This window comes from Babylonia areolata, chromosome 35 (assembly GCF_041734735.1).
Source record: "Babylonia areolata isolate BAREFJ2019XMU chromosome 35, ASM4173473v1, whole genome shotgun sequence".
Classification (NCBI taxonomy): domain Eukaryota; kingdom Metazoa; phylum Mollusca; class Gastropoda; order Neogastropoda; family Buccinidae; genus Babylonia; species Babylonia areolata.
In genome coordinates, this window is record NC_134910.1 from 23,838,768 (window position 1) to 23,860,898 (window position 22,131).

A 22,131-nucleotide genomic window follows, 5' to 3' on the forward strand; every position below is an offset into this window, starting at 1 on the left:
TATAAATGGCAAGATTATTCAAATTTATCTTTCAATGGGTGGGGTGCGGGGGTGGGAGCATCCACACTGACCAAACACCTTACCCACCCACCTTACCCTCCTCCGCCCCTTTGCCACACACTTACCCTACCATAAACTACCAACCAAGACATATAAGATAGCATAACAAGATAATTTGTGAGCCATGATGATTTTGATCTTTTTGACCTGAAGTTTTCATTTTGGTGTCATATTCTGTACCATGTCAAACTGATGCAAACTAGGCCTATCAGTCCTATTGAAATCCTGGTTTTGTCCAGTGAATGAAAAAAGTGGGGAGGGTTTTTTGAACTCCATGACGAGGTCAGCAGATGTACAGGCTGCTATTGCTACTGCTTGAACTCTTTGTGTGTAGTTTGTAGAATGTTGTCCATTGGAATAACAATTTTGACTTCAGTATGCTGAAAAGTTAAGGGTGCTAACATTGTAACAAATCTGAACTTGTACCAGAGGGGGTTGTGGTATATTTTGCTTTTGAAACAGTGTAAACTAATGGCGATTTATAAATCTTATGAAGTGCCTAGTTACAAAGATTAGACAATAACATTTGTATATGAAAAAAGAAAAATGGAAATTCAGTCACTGAAAACTTTGTGAATGAACATAATGTGTATAGTATACTCCCTCATCAGTGCCCAGTGAACACACACACACACTCACACACATACACTCACACACACACACACACACACACACACACACACACACATACACACACACACACACACACACACACACACACACACTCACTCACTCACTCACTCACTCACTCACATACACAATCATTTATATGTGATGCTACACACTCACTTGCTCTCTGCACACAAACACTTTTAAGATTATAATGTAGCACCGATCATTTGATGCCTTCAGAGTTCTGCATTATTATATTTCTAAGTGAATGTGAAAACTGTTTCTTGCACGATTTGACTATTGTTGTTTTTTCTCCTTTTTTCTCTTGATTGATTTTGTGTGCTTCACACATGTGCGCACGCACACACGCGCACACACACAGAGTTTACATATCAATATATTTATAGTATGTGGGATTCTTTGTTTTGCTTTGCTGTACTGGGTTGCAGATAGATAGATTTGATTTCAGTAATACAAGACGTCAAGAGTTAGGCATGTATTGATATTCATTTTGAATATCATTGGCAAAGTTTGCACACTGACCAGAATGATGCATGTGCCTGTGCAATGGTCTCTTGAAATGATGAATCACCACTGTTTCTAATCCCTGTGTGTGGTGGAACAGGTGTTACAGGTGTCAGTTGGACGTTTCCTTTAACAGGTCATTTTTGATAGGCCGGGTGTGAAGTTTTCTTTACATTTTTCTTTTGACTTGTAAATCAGTGATAACACATCCCCCCCCCCCCACCCCCCACCCCCCCAGCCTCACCCCCAAATTATTGTGTAGTTTTAAAAATCTGTTTCCTTGAAAAAAAAATACAGGTAAGCTTCATACTAGATAAAGTGACACTGGCTGATTGTCAGCTTTTCTGACAGACATCCAGTCAGTTACTGAGTCGTGAATTTCTGTCAAGTGCTGTTGACACTCACAGTGATTACTTGCCTTATGATGTTACGTTTATGTGAGATACATTGGATAAGGATTTTCCACTGAATTTTTTTTTAAAAGATGCTATTGTCCAACAAAAATGAATATATTCATCATCATATTGTAGCATTGTTGCCACTGTCATGACTCATGGAGGAAGGTCGCAGAATGGTTAACAAGATGCTTATCTGCCAGACTGTACACGGATACAGTGTGTGAGGGTCTGGGTTTTAATCCCAGTTTTACCTTTCTCCCAAGTTTGACTGGAAAATCAAACTGTTCAGTTATTGGAATCAGACAGTAACTGAAAAAGCCAAGGTCTCATCTGCAGCAGGCACTTGGCGCACTAGATTCCTGTCAGGGAAAAAACCAACAGTGTGGGGCTGGTCATGAAATGAGCCATCGCTGTAGATGTCAGCTTGATATGTGGGATTGATGTCTTGTTGTGGAGTGCCCTCTGCCTGTTCTGGCTGGCTGATCGTGTGATTGATGACTGGCTGATTGAATGACTGATGACTGACTGACTTCCATTGACCGATTCTTGTTGATTGATAATGATAGAAATGCACTGAGTATGGACTGTGTTTTGCTTGCAGTGGTTTTGATTGGTGACTCGGGAGTAGGAAAGAGTAACTTGCTTTCACGCTTCACTCGCAACGAGTTCAACTTGGAAAGTAAAAGTACCATTGGAGTGGAGTTTGCCACAAGGTAGGCTTTACGCTACACTTTATTTATGCTTCACAAGGTAGGTCTTACGCTTCTCATTATGCTTTACAAAGCAGGCGTTACACTACCCATCATGCTTGAAAACGTAGGCCTTACACCACCCATTATTCTTCACCTTCACAAGGTAGACCTTGCATTATGCTTCACAAGGTAGACCTTACATTGTGCTTCACATGGTAGACCTTACATTATGCTTCACAAGATAGTCCTTACATTATGCTTCACAAGGTAGATCTTACATTATGCTTCACAAGGTAGACCTTACATTATGCTTCACAAGGTAGTCCTTACATTATGCTTCACAAGGTAGACCTTACATTATGCTTCACAAGGTAGTCCTTACATTATGCTTCACAAGGTAGACCTTACATTATGCTTCACAAGGTAGAGCTTACATTATGCTTCACAAGGTAGACCTTACATTATTCTTCACAAGGTAGTCCTTGCATTATGCTTCACAAGGTAGTCCTTACATTATGCGTCCTTGCATTATGCTTCACAAGGGAGACCGTTTATTATCCATCATGCTTCACATGGTGGGTCATAGAATATGATTCACAAGGTTGTTGATATAATATAGGTACCGGCAGCCTTGACCGCAAAACTGAAGCGAAGACTGAAAAACGTGGATTTTCCCCGAACCTGTAACTTGAGTGATGTTTAAGAAATAAAGATATGTTTTATACAGGAATTAAGTTGAATTTCTCCCCTTTCCAATGCTGTCCTTGTTTTTCGTCTATGTTTTGTCTTTGTTGAGTAAACGAGTAAAAATCGTGGATAGTCCGAGGGCTTTTTGCATGTGGTGGCTGACTGCCTCGACAGAGATCGCATTAACGGATATGCGGGTCGGTCTTTCTTTCGCTTCGTTTGCCTGGATTCTTTTGACCTACAAGGCTAGTTTAGAACTACTGTGTTCGTTTTCCTATTTTGACATTTTGCCCTGGGAGAATTTGAGGAAAGTTTGGATTTTAGAGCTCAGTATCAAGAAAACTATCAGCTTGTATAGCTGGAAAAAAATTAGGTATAATTACTATATATGTATACAAAATATTATTTTCCTTACATGTGCACATGTCAAGTGATCGGTATAACTATAAGGACAAGCCCGGCACTTCCTTTTTTTGAGGAAGTGTCTGGGTTTGTTGCAATGTACCTTTTATTTACCTGTGTGCTAGCTGAATTGGTAGCGTAAGCTGCATTGACCTGAAGTAGTGTACCTTGTGTATGGAGAGAGTTACCACTCTGTTCTATTTGTTAATCATTTAATCTCCTGGCCTCATCGTTTATTAATTATTTGCCTTAGTTTTTAGCCTTCTGTGTTGCTTAGTAAAGATGCAGTGATCCTGTAAAGTCAGAGATTTGTCTAAAATCTCAAAATGATGCGTAAAAAGGCTCAATTTTAGTGAACTTCACTTGGCTGTAGCTTTGGTTCTAATACAGAAAAAATCATAATTTTTGCTGTGGGGTGTTTGTTTTGACTTGCAGTTTTGATATAAGCTTCTTGTAGAGTTGTTTCAACAGACATTTCTTTTTTCAAAAAAAGGCTGCCGGTACCTATATAATATGATGTAGGCCGTACATTATCATTATGAAATGCTTTACATTAATCTTTAAACTATGGTTATGACTATAATATGAAACTAAAACTGTGCTGCACAGGGATTTTTTCAGGTATGCCTTACATTATGTATTATTTTACACTTTTACATATTATTATTATTGTAATTTTATATAAATATTACTGGACAGTGGAAAAAGCAGGCTTTTTCAGTTTTCACAAAGTCAAGGGAGGCCTTCCATGTTTCTCAAGTTGGCCTTGGATTATAATCATTTAGTGTCATGTTTACAGTTTTGGTGATTTCAGAGAATTAATGTTGTACTTGTGCATAGAATTCCTGTTGTTGTAGCAGTTGTGTTGGAGGATTAATTCATTCATCTGGCATTGTCCTGATTAAGCTGGCAGTAGTGGCATTGTCCAGGGTCAGGGTTAAGTCCAGTGAGAACGTTGGGAGTTCTTAATAAACTCTTCCAGATGATTGGCCCCAGTCGAGACCCTAGTTTACAACAATTCCAGACAAGGGAGTCCGATAGTGGCTTTTGAACGTTTTGAATATTTGGGGTGTCATGATTATCTCATTTGTATAATGACATCATAAGCCAAAAATATCTCAGCTGACCTTTCCACTCTCCACAGGACCAATAAATGCTGAGTTTGCTTTTGAGCAGAAGAGTAAATTTGGAGGTGACTGGTTCACATGAATAGTGCATCTCAACAGTGGCATCAGACCAGTTTCTTCTGGGGCACATTAACTCTTTCCATACGAACGGCAAAAGAGACGACGTTAACAGCGTTTCACCCCAATTACCATCATCAAAATATTGCAAACGGAAGGCTCTTATACTGAAGACGTGAATGTTGACAAAGAATACCACAATTCTGACGACAGAAGCTAAAGGTTGGGTCATTCAGACACCCACTGGACATCTGAGTAGTCTGTGTAGAGGAGAAGAGAGGACTGGCCGTACTGAGTGAGTTAAGGATTCGTAAAAATTTAGCGCTGAATCTTGTGCGAGACAAATCAAAGTGCTTACACCAGTCATTGACAAGCATGCATAAATCTAAACTGGAGAAGCTTAAGACGTCAAGGAAGAGGCAGGTGAGGGAGGCTTTCTTTGGAAGAGGTGGGTTTTAAGGTCAGACTTGACAGAGCTGAGTGCAGAGACCTGACAGAGCAAAAGAGGAAATTCATCCAAAATGCAAGGTCCAGAGAAGAGAGTGTTTGAATCTGGGTATATACTATATGTAAACAGAGTGGATCCGAAGCCAATCATAAAGAGCTAGTGGGGTGTAGAGGTGAAGGCAGCCACAGAGAGAGGAAGGGGCAGATTTGTGAATACATTTTTAACATAGAATGCTGATCTTGTACTGTATTCTTTGTGAGACAGGGAGACAAATGGAGATGTTGCAAAAGAGGAGTGATGTGCTCAGATCTTTTCTTTCTGAGGACAAGTCAGGCAATAGAGTTTTGTATGCGGAGGGGATGAAACATGCCAACCAGACAATAGAAAGTTACAGTAGTCCGGTGAGAGAGAATGAAACTGCAAGTCTGACTAATGGTGACTCTGTGGACAGGAAGACAATGGCTGATGGTGACTGTGGACAGGAGTATACAGGTGGACAGAAGACCATAATTGATGGTGACTGTTGACTGTGGACAGGAGTATACAGGTGGACAGAAGACCATGACTGATGGTGACTGTTGACTGTGGACAGGATTATACAGGTGGACAGAAGACCATGACTGATGGTGACTGTTGACTGTGGACAGGAGTATACAGGTGGACAGAAGACCATGACTGATGGTGACTGTTGACTGTGGACAGGAGTATACAGGTGGACAGAAGACCATGACTGATGGTGACTGTTGACTGTGGACAGGAGTATACAGGTGGACGGGAAGACCATGACTGATGGTGACTGTTAACTGTGGACAGGAGTATACAGGTGGACAGAAGACCATGACTGATGGTGACTGTTGACTGTGGACAGGAGTATACAGGTGGACAGAAGACCATGACTGATGGTGACTGTTGACTGTGGACAGGAGTATACAGGTGGACGGGAAGACCATGACTGATGGTGACTGTTGACTGTGGACAGGAGTATACAGGTGGACGGGAAGACCATGACTGATGGTGACTGTTAACTGTGGACAGGAGTATACAGGTGGACAGAAGACCATGACTGATGGTAACTGTTGACTGTGGACAGGAGTATACAGGTGGATGGGAAGACCATCAAGGCCCAGATCTGGGACACGGCAGGACAGGAGAGATACAGAGCCATCACCAGCGCGTACGTTCACCTCTGTTCCTGTCTTTCTGTCTGTCTGACCCCATAGTTCACCTCTGTTCCTGCCTGTCTGTCTGTCTGACCCCATAGTTCACCTCTGTTCCTGTCTGTCTGACCCCATAGTTCACCTCTGTTCCTGTCAGTCTGTCTGTCTGTCTGACCCCATAGTTCACCTCTGTTCCTGTCAGTCTGTCTGACCCCATAGTTCACCTCTGTTCCTGTCAGTCTGTCTGTCTGTCTGACCCCATCGTTCACCTCTGTTCCTGTCAGTCTGTCTGACCCCATAGTTCACCTCTGTTCCTGTCTGTCTGTCTGACCCCATAGTTCACCTCTGTTCCTGTCTGTCTGTCTGACCCCATAGTTCACCTCTGTTCCTGTCTGTCAGTCTGTCTGACCCCATAGTTCACCTCTGTTCCTGTCTGTCAGTCTGTCTGACCCCATAGTTCACCTCTGTTCCTGTCTGTCTGTCTGACCCCATAGTTCACCTCTGTTCCTGTCTGTCTGACCCCATAGTTCACCTCTGTTCCTGTCTGTCTGACCCCATAGTTCACTGCTGTTCCTGTCTGTCTGACCCCATAGTTCACTGCTGTTCCTGTCTGTCTGTCTGACCCCATAGTTCACTGCTGTTCCTGTCTGTCTGTCTGACCCCATAGTTCACTGCTGTTCCTGTCTGTCTGTCTGACCCCATAGTTCACCTCTGTTCCTGTCTGTCTGTCTGACCCCATAGTTCACCTCTGTTCCTGTCTGTCTGTCTGACCCCATAGTTCACCTCTGTTCCTGTCAGTCTGTCTGTCTGACCCCATAGTTCACTGCTGTTCCTGTCTGTCTGTCTGACCCCATAGTTCACCTCTGTTCCTGTCTGTCTGTCTGACCCCATAGTTCACCTCTGTCCCTGTCTGTCTGACCCCATAGTTCACCTCTGTTCCTGTCTGTCTGTCTGACCCCATAGTTCACGTCTGTTCCTGTCTGTCTGACCCCATAGTTCACCTCTGTTCCTGTCTGTCTGTCTGACCCCATAGTTCACCTCTGTTCCTGTCTGTCTGACCCCATAGTTCACTGCTGTTCCTGTCTGTCTGACCCCATAGTTCACTGCTGTTCCTGTCTCTCTGTCTGACCCCATAGTTCACCTCTGTCCCTGTCTGTCTGACCCCATAGCTCACCTCTGTTCCTGTCTGTCTTTCTGTCTGTCTGACTCCAGAGTTCACCTCTGTCCCTGTCTGTCTGTCTGACCCCATAGCTCACCTCTGTTCCTGTCTGTCTTTCTGTCTGACCCCAGAGTTCATTGCCAAACACCTGACGTACAGTGTGTGATGTGACAGGTATTACCATGGTGCAGTAGGGGCCCTGTTGGTGTACGACATTGCCAAACACCTGACGTACAGTGTGTGATGTGACAGGTATTACCGTGGTGCAGTAGGGGCCCTGTTGGTGTACGACATTGCCAAACACCTGACGTACAGTGTGTGATGTGACAGGTATTACCGTGGTGCAGTAGGGGCCCTGTTGGTGTACGACATTGCCAAACACCTGACGTACAGTGTGTGATGTGACAGGTATTACCGTGGTGCAGTAGGGGCCCTGTTGGTGTACGACATTGCCAAACACCTGACGTATGAGAATGTGGAGCGGTGGTTGAAGGAGCTGCGTGACCATGCCGACCAGAACATCGTCATCATGCTGGTGGGCAACAAGTCAGACCTCAGGCACCTCAGGGCCGTCCCCACTGATGAGGCCAAGGCCTTTGCTGGTCAGTTGTGCTCTGTGTGTGTGTGTGTGTGAAGGCCTTTGCTGGTCAGTTGTGCTGTGTGTGTGTGTGTCAAGGCCTTTGCTGGTCAGTTGTGCTGTGTGTGTGTTTTGGGGTGAGGGGTGTCAGTGTGTGTGTATCAAGGCCTTTGCTGGTCAGTTCTGCTGTGTGTGTGTTGGGGAGAGAGGTGTCAGTGTGTGTGTGTGTGTCAAGGCCTTTGATGGTCAGTACTGTTGTGTGTGTGTGTGTTGGGGAGAGGGGTGTCAGTGTGTGTGTGTCATGGCCTTTGATGTCAGTACTGTTGTGTGTGTGTGAGTGTTGGGGAGAGGGGTGTCAGTCTGTGTGTGTCAAGGCCTTAGATGGTCAGTACTGTTGTGTGTTTGTGAGTGTTGGGTGGAGGGGTGTCAGTGTGTGTATGTCAAGGCCTTTGATGGTCAGTACTGTTGTGTGGGGGTGCCAGTGTGTGTGTGCAAAGGCCTTTGATGCTCAGTACTCTCTTGTTGGGGGGTGTGTTGGGGAGGGGGGTGTCAGTGTTGCTAGTCAGTACTAACGTGTGTAGGGGGAGGGGTGTCACTGTCAGTGTGTGTGTGTCAGTGCCTTGTGGGTCAGTACCACCTTGTGTGGTGTGGGTGGGGGTGTTGTCAGTGTGTGTGTGTCAGTGCCTTGCTGGTCAGTACCACCTTGTGTGTGTGGGTGGGGGTGTTGTCAGTGTGTGTGTCAGTGCCTTGCTGGTCAGTACCACCATGTGTGTGTGGGTGGGGGTGTTGTCAGTGTGTGTGTGTGTCAATGCCTTGCTGGTCAGTACCACCTTGTGTGGTGTGGGTGGGGGTGTTGTCAGTGTGTGTGTGTGTCAATGCCTTGCTGGTCAGTACCACCTTGTGTGGTGTGGGTGGGGGTGTTGTCAGTGTGTGTGTGTGTCAGTGCCTTGCTGGTCAGTACCACCATGCGTGTGTGGGTGGGGGTGTTGTCAGTGTGTGTGTCAGTGCCTTGCTGGTCAGTACCACCTTGTGTGTGTGGGTGTGTTAGGGGGTGGCTCCTCTGCTAAAGCCTTTGCTCTTGAGTTACAGTTTGGGTGGGGGGTGGTCTGTGTGTGTGTGTGTGTGTAGTCATCGTTTGTGTGGTTGGGGGGTGGCCTGTGTGTGTGTGTAGTCAATGTTTGTGTGGGTGGGGGGTGGTCTGTGTGTGTGTGTAGTCATTGTTTGTGTGGGTGGGGGTGGTGTGTATGTGTAGTCATTGTTTGTGTGGGTGGGGGGTGGTCTGTATGTGTGTGTAGTCATCGTTTGTGTGGGTGGGGGGTGGTCTGTGTGTGTGTGTAGTCATTGTTTGTGTGGGTGTGGGGTGGTCTGTATGTGTGTGTAGTCATTGTTTGTGTGGGTGGGGGGTGGTCTGTGTGTGTGTGTAGTCATCGTTTGTTTGGGTGGGGGGTGGTCTGTGTGTCCAGTCATCGGTTATGTGGGTGGGGGGTGGTCTGTGTGTGTGTGTGTGTAGTCATTGTTTGTGTGGGTGGGGGGTGGTCTGTGTGTGTGTGTGTGTGTGTGTAGTCATTGTTTGTGTGGGTGGGGGGTGGTCTGTGTGTGTGTGTCCAGTCATCGGTTGTGTGTGTGTGGGGGGGGGGGGGGGGTCTGTGTATGTGTGTAGTCATTGTTTGTGGGGGTGGTGTGTGTGTGTGTGTGTAGTCATTGTTTGTGTGGGTGGGGGGTGGTCTGTATGTGTGTGTAGTCATCGTTTGTGTGGGTGCGGGGTGGTCTGTGTGTGTGTGTAGTCATCGTTTGTGTGTGTGTGTGTGGGGGGGGGAGTCTGTGTGTGTAGTCATCGTTTGTGTGGGTAGGGGGTGGTCTGTGTGTCCAGTCATCGGTTGTGTGTGTGGGGGGTGGTCTGTGTGTGTGTGTAGTCATTGTTTGTGTGGGTGGGGGGTGGTCTGTGTGTGTCCAGTCAACGGTTATGTGGGTGGGGGGGGGGGGGGGGGGGTCCAGTCATGGGTTGTGTGGGTGGGGGGGTGGTGTGTGTGTCCAGTCATGGGTTGTGTGGGTGGGGGGTGGTCTGTGTGTCCAGTCATGGGTTGTGTGGGTGGGGGGTGGTCTGTGTGTGTGTGTGTGTAGTCATTGTTTGTGTGGGTGGGGGTGGTCTGTGTGTGTGTGTGTAGTCATTGTGTGGGTGGGGGGTGGTCTGTGTATGTGTTTGTGTAGTCATTGTTTGTGCGGGTGGGGGTGGTCTGTGTGTGTGTGTGTAGTCATCGGTTGTGTGGGTTGGGGGTGGTCTGTGTGTGTGTGTGTAGTCAATGTTTGTGTGGGTGGGGGGTGGTCTGTGTGTGTGTGTAGTCATCGGTTGTGTGGGTGGGGGGTGGTCTATGTGTCCAGTCATCGGTTGTGTGGGTGGGGGTGGTCTGTGTGTGTGTGTAGTCGTTTGTGTGGGTTGGGGGTGGTCTGTGTGTGTGTGTGTGTAGTCATTGTTTGTGTGGGTGGGGGTGGTCTGTGTGTGTGTGTGTGTAGTCAATGTTTGTGTGGGTGGGGGTGGTCTGTGTGTGTGTGTAGTCATCGGTTGTGTGGGTTGGGGGTGGTCTGTGTGTGTGTGTGTAGTCATCGGTTGTGTGGGTGGGGGGTGGTCTGTGTGTCCAGTCATGGGTTGTGTGGGTGGGGGATGGTCTGTGTGTGTGTAGTCAATGTTTGTGTGGGTGGGGGTGGTCTGTGTTTGTGTGTGTGTAGTCATTGTTTGTGTGGGTGGGGGTGGTCTGTGTGTGTGTGTGTGTAGTCATTGTTTGTGTGGGTGGGGGTGGTCTGTGTGTGTGTGTGTAGTCATTGTTTGTGTGGGTGGGGGTGGTCTGTGTGTGTGTGTGTAGTCATTGTTTGTGTGGGTGGGGGTGGTCTGTGTGTGTGTGTGTGTGTAGTCATTGTTTGTGTGGGTGGGGGTGGTCTGTGTGTGTGTGTGTAGTCATTGTTTGTGTGGGTGGGGGTGGTCTGTGTGTGTGTGTGTAGTCATTGTTTGTGTGGGTGGGGGTGGTCTGTGTGTGTGTGTGTAGTCATTGTTTGTGTGGGTGGGGGTGGTCTGTGTGTGTGTGTGTAGTCATTGTTTGTGTGGGTGGGGGTGGTCTGTGTGTGTGTGTGTAGTCATTGTTTGTGTGGGTGGGGGGTGGTCTGTGTGTGTGTAGTAGTCATTGTTTGTGTGGGTGGGGGTGGTCTGTGTGTGTGTAGTAGTCTTCGGTTATGTGGGTGGGGGGTGGTCTGTGTGTCCAGTCGTGGGTTGTGTGGGTGGGGGGTGGTCTGTGTGTCCAGTCATGGGTTGTGTGGGTGGGGGGTGGTCTGTGTGTCCAGTCATGGGTTGTGTGGGGGGGGGGGGGGGGGTCTGTGTGTCCAGTCGTGGGTTGTGTGGGTGTGGGGGGGGGGGGTGGTCTGTGTGTGTGTGTCCAGTCATGGGTTGTGTGGGTGGGAGGAAGGAGGTGACTTTAAGCATCGTCACATGCACTCCAGGCTGCACTAAGCATGTTGGGTTATGCCTGGCAGGTGTTGTGTAGCATGTATGGGTTTGTCAAAACACGTAGTGAAAGTGATGTACGTGTGTGTGTGTGTGTGTGTGTTCCAGAAAAGAACAACTTGTCTTTCATCGAGACATCGGCTTTAGATTCCACCAACGTTGAAGCAGCCTTCCAAAACATCCTCACTGGTGAGTCTGAGTCTCTCTCACACACACACACACACACACAGCATAGCCTGTATGTACTGCAGAGAAAGTGGTGAAAAAATCATGTTTTTTGTTTGTGTTTTTTCCACAACAGTGCTTCACTGAAAACGAATATGTATCCGATTATGACCATTAGAACAGCAGAGGAGGCAACTGCCGTCCCAACTATCTGGGCTACATCATAGTGGAGAGTGTCTTGCTCAGGTAACATCCCCACTGTCGGCCAAGAGGGTTTTAGGACAGTCAGTGTTGGGATGATTCCCAAAGGGCAGCTAGCCCTCAAGACTGCAGCCAGTGCAGTCTTGTTTCCTTGATGGTGTGTGCTTTCAGAGACGTACAATTGATGGTGCGTGCTTTCAGAGACGTACAATTGATGGTGTGTGTTTCAGAGACGCACAATTGATGTACAGTTGATGGTGTATGTTTCAGATGGTGTGTGTTTCAGAGGTGTACAGTTGATGTTGTGTGTTTCAGAGGTGTACAGTTGATGTTGTGTGTTTCAGAGGTGTACAGTTGATGTTGTGTGTTTCAGAGATCTACAAGATCGTGTCGCAGAAGCAGATCCGTGACAGCCCTGACGACGACAACTCCCCCAGCGGCAATGTGCAGACAATATCAGTGGCCCCCACCGTCAACTCCAACGCCAACAAGAAACAGTGCTGTAGTGTCTAACTGCCCCTCCCACCCCCCAGGCCCTCCAGCCTTCACTCAGCACCCCCACCACCCCACCACCACCACCACCACCACCAACACCCTGTGTGCTGGGTGGGGGAGAGGCAGGCTCTCTGACAAGTGGTGGTGGTGGGGTGAGGGGCGAGGGGTAGGGGGGACTCTTCGAAGGGATGTAGATGACTGACCACCTTGGACGTCAGTCACTTGTCTTGGCTTTGGGTCGCTGTGTGTGTGTGTGTGTGTCTGTGTGAATGTGAAGGCAGAGTGCTGGTCTGTGTGTGTATGTACGATGTGTATGTAAAAAGTGTGTCTGCGAGTCTTTGTCAGATATTATTTGGATTTTGTGTGAAACCGTGTTTGGGGTTTAAAGTGGTGGGCACGTTGATAAAAAGACAGGCTTATTTTTGTTGTTGTTGTTGTGTCTAATCATGATGATTACCTATGATGCCGTTAGATAACGACCTTTGTCCTCTGTGTTGTTTGATGGCGTATGAACACAGGTGTCGATCGGCTCATCTCTTTCACACCTGTCGGACAGGTGAGAGTCGTGAGGGACCACACACCTGGCCAGCACACACACACACACACACTGTGACACACACACACACACACACACTTGCACACACACATCCACACCCACTCTTGCACACACACAGGCGAAGAGTGTGGCAACACACACGTGTGTCAAACATGGGGCGAGGGGGGGACCTCTCACCTGCACAGGTGTGGAACCCTCCACCTCCTCCCCTCCCCTCTTTCAGTCCCTGGGTCAGGGTAGAGATAGGAATCAGGGAGGTGTCAGTTGATCCTTGAGGATACACCAGTCTGTGTGGTGGCCATGTCCACCCAGGACCATCACAGAAGCAATGGAGGCAACTGCAGTTCCCCATTGTCTGGGCGAGAACTGAAATAGTGGAGAGCTGTGCCCCAAGTTAGGTCCCCTCTGTGTGGGTCAGGACAGCTTTAAGGAAGTCTGTGTTGGTGCACTGTGGTGTTCTGACCTTTTATTCTGATTGGCTGGGACCACGAGAGAGAGAGCTGTGCACGCACACACACACACACACAGAGCGTTGACAACATAAAACCATGTCTGTGTTGACAACATAGAACCAGGTATGTGACAACAGCAATAGTACTGGGTCTGTGTGACAATAGAACCAGGTCTTTGATGGCAAGATGGAAACAGGTCTGTGACAACTTGATGCTGTGATGTCTTGGCTTACTGTGTGGGTCAGTCATCATATCTGCCAGTCGCACAATGAACAGTGTGTCCGGGAACAGGTAGTGACACAGTAAACACAGTGTGTCAGGTAGGGAACAGGTAATAGTGACACAGTGTTTCAGGTAGGGAACAGGTAATAGTGAAACAATGTGTCAGGTAGGGAACAGGTAATAGTGACACAGTGTGTCAGGTAGGGAACAGGTAGTAATGACAGTGTTGGGTAGGAAACAGGTAGTAGTGACACAGTGTGTCGGGTAGGGAACAGGTAGTAGTGACACAGTGTCGGGTAGGGAACAGGTAGTGACACTATAACCACAGTATGTCGGGTAGGAAACAGGTAGTGACACTATAACCAGTGTGTCAGGTGAGCCAGGTGTGTGAGGAGAGAGCCGGTCCCCTGACATTCCATGCCCGTGTCAGCCACTTGTCCTGCACTGTTGCTGTCTTTTCGGCTCCTCTTTTCTTCTCTACACCTGTACTGTACTGTCTGTTTTGTGCTGTGCTGTTCTTACACCTGTACTGTACTGTTGGTCTTTTCTGTACTGATCGTCTCTTCCTTGGTTGGCTTGGAGGTGTGTGTGTGTGTGTGTGTGTGCCTGTTGTCCCCCCCCACCCCCTGCCCCCCAGTCACCATCCTGTGAGTCACACCTCTCCCTCCCCCCTGCCCCTGCCCCCAACACAGGTCTGGCCAGCCATCTACTTTACTTGCACTGTCAGCCTGGGAGTTGTTCACCTTTTGTTGAATGGCTTGTTAATGTTTTGTTTGCAAGCGAATGTGATGAGGGTGATTGTGGGGGGGTGGGGGGGGGGGGTGCAGGTGGTGTGTGGGGCCATGTCCCTGCTTCCTCTTCCCCTTCTTCCTCCTTCCTCCCTCCTTTCCCTCCTTCCTTGTTTCTTTCCTCCTGTCTTCCCTTCCTTCCACCCTTCCTCCTTTCTTTCTTCCTCCCTCCTTTCCTCCTTCCTTCTTTCATTCCTTCCTCCTGTCTTCTTTCCTTTGCTCCCTTCCCCCTTCCTTCCCCCCCCTCCCCCCACCAGCAGCCTTGACACTGTGTGGACACCGAACAAAGTGGACCTCTCCCCTTCTTACCCTCCCCTCTGTAGGGCCAGGGGAGAGCTAGAACACAGTGTGTCCTCATGTCTGAACCTCCTGTGGGTGGCTCCCCCCCCCTCCCCTCTGTAGGGCCAGGGGAGAACTGGAACACAGTGTGTCCTCATGTCTGAACCTCCTGTGGGTGGCTCCCCCCCCTCCCCTCTGTAGGGCCAGGGGAGAGCTGGAACACAGTGTGTCCTCATGTCTGAACCTCCTGTGGGTGGCCCCCCCCCCCCTCCCCTCTGTAGGGCCAGGGGAGAGCTAGAACACAGTGTGTCCTCATGTCTGAACCTCCTGTGGGTGGCTCCCCCCCCCCCCCTCTCTGTAGGGCCAGGGGAGAGCTAGAACACAGTGTCCTCATGTCTGAACCTCCTGTGGGTGGCTCCCCCCCCCCTCTCTGTAGGGCCAGGGGAGAGCTAGAACACAGTGTCCTCATGTCTGAACCTCCTGTGGGTGGCTCCCCCCCCCCCCCCCTCTCTGTAGGGCCAGGGGAGAGCTAGAACACAGTGTGTCCTCATGTCTGAACCTCCTGTGGGTGGCTCCCCCCCCCCCCTCTCTGTAGGGCCAGGGGAGAGCTAGAACACAGTGTCCTCATGTCTGAACCTCCTGTGGGTGGCTCCCCCCCCCCTCCCCTCTGTAGGGCCAGGGGAGAGCTAGAACACAGTGTGTCCTCATGTCTGAACCTCCTGTGGGTGGCCTCCCCCCCCCCCCCTCTCTGTAGGGCCAGGGGAGAGCTAGAACACAGTGTCCTCATGTCTGAACCTCCTGTGGGTGGCTCTCCCCCCCCCCCCCCGCCTCTGTAGGGCCAGGGGAGAGCTAGAACACAGTGTGTCCTCATGTCTGAACCTCCTGTGGGTGCCTCCCCCCCCTCCCCTCTGTAGGGCCAGGGGAGAGCTAGAACACAGTGTGTCCTCATGTCTGAACCTCCTGTGGGTGGCTGGATGCCTCCCCCACCCTCCCTTCTGTCTAATTATTATTATTATTATTTTTTTATAATTAAATTAAAATCTTGTGGCTTGCTCCTGAAGTGGTGTCAGTGTTTTGAATGAATTGGGGAGGAATGCAGAGTGAGTTGGTGTTGCCGTTTGGATTGTAAGTGGTTGATGATTACAAGGGGAGACAAATGTGTGGCTTTTTGTGTAGCTACCGTTGACCTGTTTGTGTGGGCATCAGTCTCAACCTCTCCCTCTCTCTCTTTCGCTGTGTGGGCGTCAGTCTCAGCCTCTCCCTCTCTCTCTTTCGCTGTGTGGGCGTCAGTCTCAGCCTCTCCCTCTCTCTCTTTCGCTGTGTGGGCGTCAGTCTCAACCTCTCCCTCTCTCTCTGCGTGGGCGTCAGTCTCAGCCTCTCCCTCCCTCTCTCTGTGGGCGTCAGTCTCAGCCTCTCCCTCTCTCGCTGTGTGGGCGTCAGTCTCAGCCTCTCCCTCTCTCTCTTTCGCTGTGTGGGCGTCAGTCTCAGCCTCTCCCTCTCTCTCTTTCGCTGTGTGGGCGTCAGTCTCAGCCTCTCCCTCTCTCTTTCGCTGTGTGGGCGTCAGTCTCAGCCTCTCCCTCCCTCTCTCTCTCTCTGTGGGCGTCAGTCTCAGCTTCTCCCTCTGTTTTGCTGCCTTCTGTCCTCACGGAGTGAAAGACGCCCGCTTGGTTTCTGTGGCCTGCTTCTGTCTGTTGATGTCAGTGTAGCTTTTGGGAGTGTGGGAACACTGACAGAGAGCTGTGGTTGACTCGTTTTGAGGGCAGGTGATGGTATAGAAAAGTGGTGTGAAGTATTCAGACATGTAACATTCTGTCTGTGGCGGTGTGTTGATCTATAGTACAGACATGTAACACTATGGCTGTGTGTTGGTCTAAAGTGCACAGACATGTAACACTTTATGGCCGTGTGTTGGTCTAAAGTACACAGACATGTAACACTCTATGCCAGTGTGTTGGTCTAAAGTACACAGACATGTAACACTATGGCCGTGTGTTGGTCTAAAGTACACAGATATGTAACACTCTATGGCAGTGTGTTGGTCTAAAGTGCACAGACATGTAACACTCTATGCCAGTGTGTTGGTCTAAAGTACACAGATATGTAACACTCTATAGCAGTGTGTTGGTCTAAAGTGCACAGACATGTAACACTATGGCAGTGTGTTGGTCTAAAGTACACAGATATGTAACACTCTATAGCAGTGTGCTGGTCAAGTACACAGACATGTAACACTTTCTGCTGTCTTTTTTTTTTCAGTTTTATTTTGTTCTCTTTTTTTTTTTCTCTTCTTTTTTTCGTACATGTATGTTTGTTTGGAGTTCTGTCACACACAACCACCTCTTTTGTTTTGGTGACATTAGTGGTCCTTTTTTGTTGTTTTTGAGGCATTAATGATTGGTGTCGAGGAGTCTGAACAGTGGTCTGGTGATCGTGGGAAGGGGGGAGTGGGGGGGGCACACTAGTGTGTCGTGAAAAGGATTGTTGCACCTCTTGTGGCCACTATTGATGCTGAAAGGAAAAAAGAATGACGCAGAGAAAGAACAGGATTGTCTGAAAACAGTCATGCTCTCTCTCTTTCACTCTCTCTCTCACACACACACACACACAAGCTTTGCTGAGTGTGGTGGGCATATGAGTCACGGATCAATTTCTGTCTTGGTGTGAACAGGCCGGGTGAGAGGGAGGGGATGGGGGTGGGACATTGTATGGTGTGTTTATTATTTATGAAGCCTTGTATTTTTTGTAGTGGTGACTTTTCTTGTATCGCTCTTCCTGTTGTGTAACTAAGGCCTAAAATCAGAGGAGGAGAAATGTGCACTTTGTTTTCTTCCCTTTGCGATGAGTATGTGGTGAATATTGGTGTGTTTTTATTCCTCTTCTTTTTGTTTTGTTTTTGTTTTACACTTATTCTTCCTGCAAATGATTTATGGATTGAAGCATTCAGAGGGACTGCCATAATGTCCCTACTGCTGCTTTACTGCAAATCTTTCTTCCCCCTTGTTTATTTTTTATTTTGTTTTTAATTCATTTCCTTTATTCCTGGTTTGGTTGGGTTTCCATACTGACGGTTCTATCCAAACGTTGCCTATTTCCAGTCAGTCATGACCTTCACCTGTGTTGGGTTGGGTCATGACCTTCACCTGTGTTGGGTCTGACCTTCACCTGTGTTGGGTTGGGTCATGACCTTCACCTGTGTTGGGTCATGACCTTCACTTGTGTTGGGTTGGGTCATGACCTCCACATGTATTGGCATTGGCCATATCCTATCTATTGGGTATCACTCTGTGTTGCCAGATGTTTTTGTTCTTGGGGAAAAAAAAAAAAAAAAAAGACAAGAAAAATTGCTTCCTTTTTTTACATTACTATCTAATCTAGTAGATGACGTGTATCTTGCAGACTGTGTGTTAGTGTGCGAGTTGGTGGTCTGAGTCTGTTCTGTGTTGTCACTTGTACGTGAGAGACGTGTACGTGTGTGGGAGAGGTGTGTGTGTGGTTGTACAGAGATGACGGCGACGGTCCTACGTTATGTGTTGGCTTGTACACATCACACGCTGATAATGATTAAACTGTACCATTCTATTCACTGCTGACTGCACCGAGTGGCTTCTGACTGGCCTGCCTGCTTTCCTCCTGTTTGTCTCTGCGTGTCTCTGTCTCCCTGTGTGTGTGTGTCTGTCTCCCTGTGTGCGTGTCTCTGTCTCCCTGTGTCTCCCTGTGTGCGTGTCTCTGTCTCCCTGTGTGCGTGTCTCTGTCTCCCTGTGTGTGTGTGTCTCTGTCTCCCTGTGTGTGTGTGTCTCTGTCTCCCTGTGTGTGTGTCTCTGTCTCCCTGTGTGCGTGTCTCTGTCTCCCTGTCTGTGTCTCTGTCTCCCTGTGTGTGTGTGTCTCTGTCTCCCTGTGTCTGTGTCTCTGTCTCCCTGTGTCTGTGTGTCTGTCTCACTGTGTCTTTGTGTCTCTGTCTCCCTGTGTGTGTCTCTGTCTCACTGTGTCTGTGTGTCTCTGTCTCCCTGTGTCTGTCTCCCTGTATCTGTGTGCCTCTGTCTCTTTGTGCCTGTATCTGTCTCCATCTCTCTGTGTCTGTCTCCTGTGTGTGTTTCTGTCTGTGACTGTATCTCTGTCTCTGCGCCTATATCTCTGTCTCTGTCCATGTCTCTCTGTCCTGTGTCTGTTTCTGTGACAGAGCTCTCTGTGTCATTGTCCTGTGTCTCTGTCTCTCTGTGCCTGTGTCTCTGTCTCCCTCTGTGACAGAGCTCACAGGTCAGGATCTCACTGAGATAAGACAGAGTTTACAGGTCAGGATGTCAGTGAAAGGCCGTCACCTCACTGAGATAAGACAGAGCTCACAGGTCAGGATGTCAGTAAAGGGCTGTCACCTCACTGAGATAAGACAGAGTTTACAGGTCAGGATGTCAGTGAAGGGCTGTCACCTCACTGATGAGAGCTGACAGGTCAGGATGTCAGTGAAGGGCTGTCACCTCACTGAGATAAGACAGAACTGACAGGTCAGGATGTCAGTGAAGGGCTGTCACCTCACTGAGATAGAGTCCACAGGTCAGGATGAAGGGCTGTCACCTCACTGAGATAAGACAGAGCTTACAGGTCAGGATGTCAGTGAAGGGCTGTCACCTCACTGAGATAGAGCTTACAGGCCAGGATGTCAGTGAAGGGCTGTCACCCCACTGAGAGGAGACAGAGCTTACTGACAGCTGCCATTTTGTGCTCATCATTCGTTTCCTTGTCATTCGCTTTGGTTTCAGTCATGCATATATACACCCTCTTACAGACGCGCTGCATTTTACGTGTATGATCTTTTTATTTACCCCGCCATGTAGGCAGCCATACTCCATTTTAGGGGAAGTGCATGCTGGGTGTGTTCTTGTTTCCATAACCAACCGAACGCTGACATGGATTATAGATTCTTTAGCGTGCTTATTTGATCAGCGTGCATATACACACAAAGGGGGTTAAGGTACTAGAGCCCACTTAATGCTAACACGGGTTACAGCATCTTTAACATACGTAATAGATCATCTGCGTGTGTGTACACACAAAGGGGGTTTAGGTACTATCAGGTCTGGACATATGTTGACCTTGGAGATCAGAAAAAAAACATCCACCCTTTACTAAATACAGTAAACATTATTTTTGATGATTTATTGTGACAATAAGACAGTTGATGGGGTTGAGTAACGTCATTTGAATAAAATGATAACAGGGTCTTATATACAGCATGCACATAGTGCACGTGAAATCAATCCTGGCAAACAAAAGGATAAACCAGTGCAAAGTCCTTTCGTAAGACACTGGTGATGCGTTATCTCCTTGAGGAAAGCAGCCTCAAGTTCACACAGAGAAATCTGGTGTGACATTAATAGCATACAATACATTACAACATAACAACAAATGATTTTTTTAATTCATGATTATCATTATTAATGATTTTGAAAACAATAACAATAATAGATACTTAAATAGCACACTATCCAGAAATCTGCTCTAGGTGATTTACGAAACACATGGTTTTATACATAACATTACATTCTTCTTCTTCCATTAATGCTCAGCGGTCATAACTTTGACCATTACTAGCATTTTATGCGTGCTGGGTATTTTCGTGTCTCCATAACCACTGACCTATAAACGATACGATCTCAGTGTCCATAACCCACCGAACGCCGACATGGGTTACAGGATCTTTAACGAGCGTATTTGATCATCTGCGTGCGTATACACACGAAGGGGGTTCAGGCACTAGCAGGTCTGTACATATGTTGACCTGGGAGATCGGAAAAATCTGAAATGAAATGAAATTATGGTGCTTAGAGCCTCGCCGACCACTAAGGCCATCTCAAGGCTATCGCCGCGTCAATAACTACTACAAGGATAAAAAAAAAAACAACCAATTAAAACGAGTCACCACTTCAAACTTTCCACTCCAAAGTTAAAAGAAAACTTCCATTGTTTAAAACCTTCAAATCTGGTTAAAAAGGTTCACTTCTTTTAAGAAGTCCATCAGCGCCCACGGAGGGACATCACGAAACAAAGTCTTCAAAGAAACCGCCGTGTAATGTCTGCGTCTAACGTCATGCAGATCCCAACAGTCAAGGAGCACGTGTTTCACGGTGAGAGGCTCGTCACAGGGAATACATCGAGGGGCCTCCTCCCCCTTCAACAAGTAAGAATGAGTTAAAAAAAAAGTGTGCCCCTCGGAAAAATCTCCACCCTCTTTCATTTACCCATGTGCCAGCTGAACTGGCAGCATAAGCTGCTTTGACTTGAAGTTGTCAGTGTACTTTTAGATAAATGCAAACTGTACATGTACACAGGCCATCCATGATACAAAAAAGATGCTCTGATAATAATAATAATAATAATAATAATGTATGACAATGATAATAACAACTTTGGGGTGTGGCTTGAAGATATCGAGTGGCAGCTCTTCAGTTTTGGGCCACTGTCGCACTGTCCGTCAGAACTTGACGATAGCCACGCACTGTCCAAGGGAGGGAACACTTGGCAGGTTATGCCTCTTTTAACTCGAGTTTCTTCTCTTTGTAAACTGTCCTCCGTGTCACAATCAACACAAACAGTCCCCCATCATCTTACATGAATACTGACTGCTCTGTCGCCTTGTTCATCTTTGCTTTGGGAAAATAACAAATCAATGGGTGGAAAAGAAGAAACCCAGTGATTTTACGCCCAGATTCAAGCCGTGTGGCTTCACAAAACTGGAGTAAAAACCCCAAAGAAGTCTGCTGCAAAAAAGTAAAGTATTTTAGGCACTTCACGTTCTTTGTGTGTTCACGTTGAATGACTGGAAGTATGTGATGATTACGTGTGCATGACTGTGATGTTTGTACGAGAAGTTCACATCAGTTCAGCATTTCAGCTGTATTTTATGTATAGTGCACCCTACACGCGAATGTCTCACTGAGATAATACAGCGCGTTGTATACCGCCAATGTCTTACTGAGATAATACAGCACGTTGTATACCGCCAATGTCTCTCACTGAGATAATACAGCACGTTGTATACCGCCAATGTCTCACTGAGATAATACAGCACGTTGTATACCGCCAATGTCTCACTGAGATAATACAGCACGTTGTATACCGCCAATGTCTAACTGAGATAATACAGCACGTTGTATACCGCCAATGTCTTACTGAGATAATACAGCGCGTTGTATACCGCCAATGTCTCTCACTGAGATAATACAGCACGTTGTATACCGCCAATGTCTCTTACTGAGATAATACAGCACGTTGTATACCGCCAATGTCTTACTGAGATAATACATCACGTTGTATACCGTGAATGTCTCTTACTGAGATAATACAGCACGTTGTAAACCGCCAATGTCTTACTGATATAATACAGCAAGTTGTATACCGTGAATGTATCTTACTGAGATAATACAGCACGTTGTATACCGACAATGTCTCTTACTGAGATAATACATCACGTTGTATACCGCCAATGTCTTACTGAGATAATACAGCACGTTGTATACCGTGAATGTATCTTACTGAGATAATACAGCACGTTGTATACCGCCAATGTCTCTTACTGAGATAATACAGC

At 47.5% G+C, this 22,131-nt stretch overlaps 2 protein-coding genes and 1 long non-coding RNA gene across 6 annotated transcripts in view; 2 read left to right on the plus strand and 1 right to left on the minus strand.

The window, feature by feature from the left end:
- The window catches only part of LOC143277860 (ras-related protein Rab-11B), a 15,701-nt gene extending 969 nt beyond the window's left edge, over positions 1 to 14,732 (plus strand). Inside the window, exons 2-8 of one of the 4 annotated variants that reach the window (XR_013053798.1) lie at positions 2,197 to 2,308; positions 6,099 to 6,182; positions 7,733 to 7,926; positions 11,500 to 11,580; positions 12,131 to 13,693; positions 13,724 to 13,757; positions 13,830 to 14,732. Coding sequence is in view for 1 of the 4 variants with exons in the window: in XM_076582798.1 (XP_076438913.1) it covers positions 2,197 to 2,308; positions 6,099 to 6,182; positions 7,733 to 7,926; positions 11,500 to 11,580; positions 12,131 to 12,270 (611 nt within the window). In the remaining 3 variants the exon portion in view is untranslated. Of the gene's footprint in view, positions 1 to 2,196; positions 2,309 to 6,098; positions 6,183 to 7,732; positions 7,927 to 11,499; positions 11,581 to 12,130 lie in introns of all 4 variants that reach the window. The other 3 variants (XR_013053797.1, XR_013053796.1, XM_076582798.1) reach the window with 3 other exon arrangements.
- A 182-nt stretch (positions 14,733 to 14,914) lies between these two features.
- Positions 14,915 to 18,147, minus strand: LOC143277861 (uncharacterized). Its single transcript, XR_013053799.1, has 3 exons — positions 16,163 to 18,147; positions 15,429 to 15,960; positions 14,915 to 15,344 (listed from the first exon to the last, which is right to left on the minus strand). It is a non-coding gene; the product is annotated as an uncharacterized LOC143277861 (long non-coding RNA).
- Positions 18,148 to 18,186: 39 nt separating this feature from the next.
- LOC143278030 (uncharacterized) lies at positions 18,187 to 20,797 on the plus strand (the record flags this gene model as incomplete). Its single annotated transcript, XM_076583041.1, has 3 exons — positions 18,187 to 18,602; positions 18,644 to 18,709; positions 20,794 to 20,797. Coding segments are annotated over 3 exons (486 nt in total), but the record flags the coding sequence as incomplete, so codon positions are not given.
- Positions 20,798 to 22,131: the final 1,334 nt, after the last annotated feature.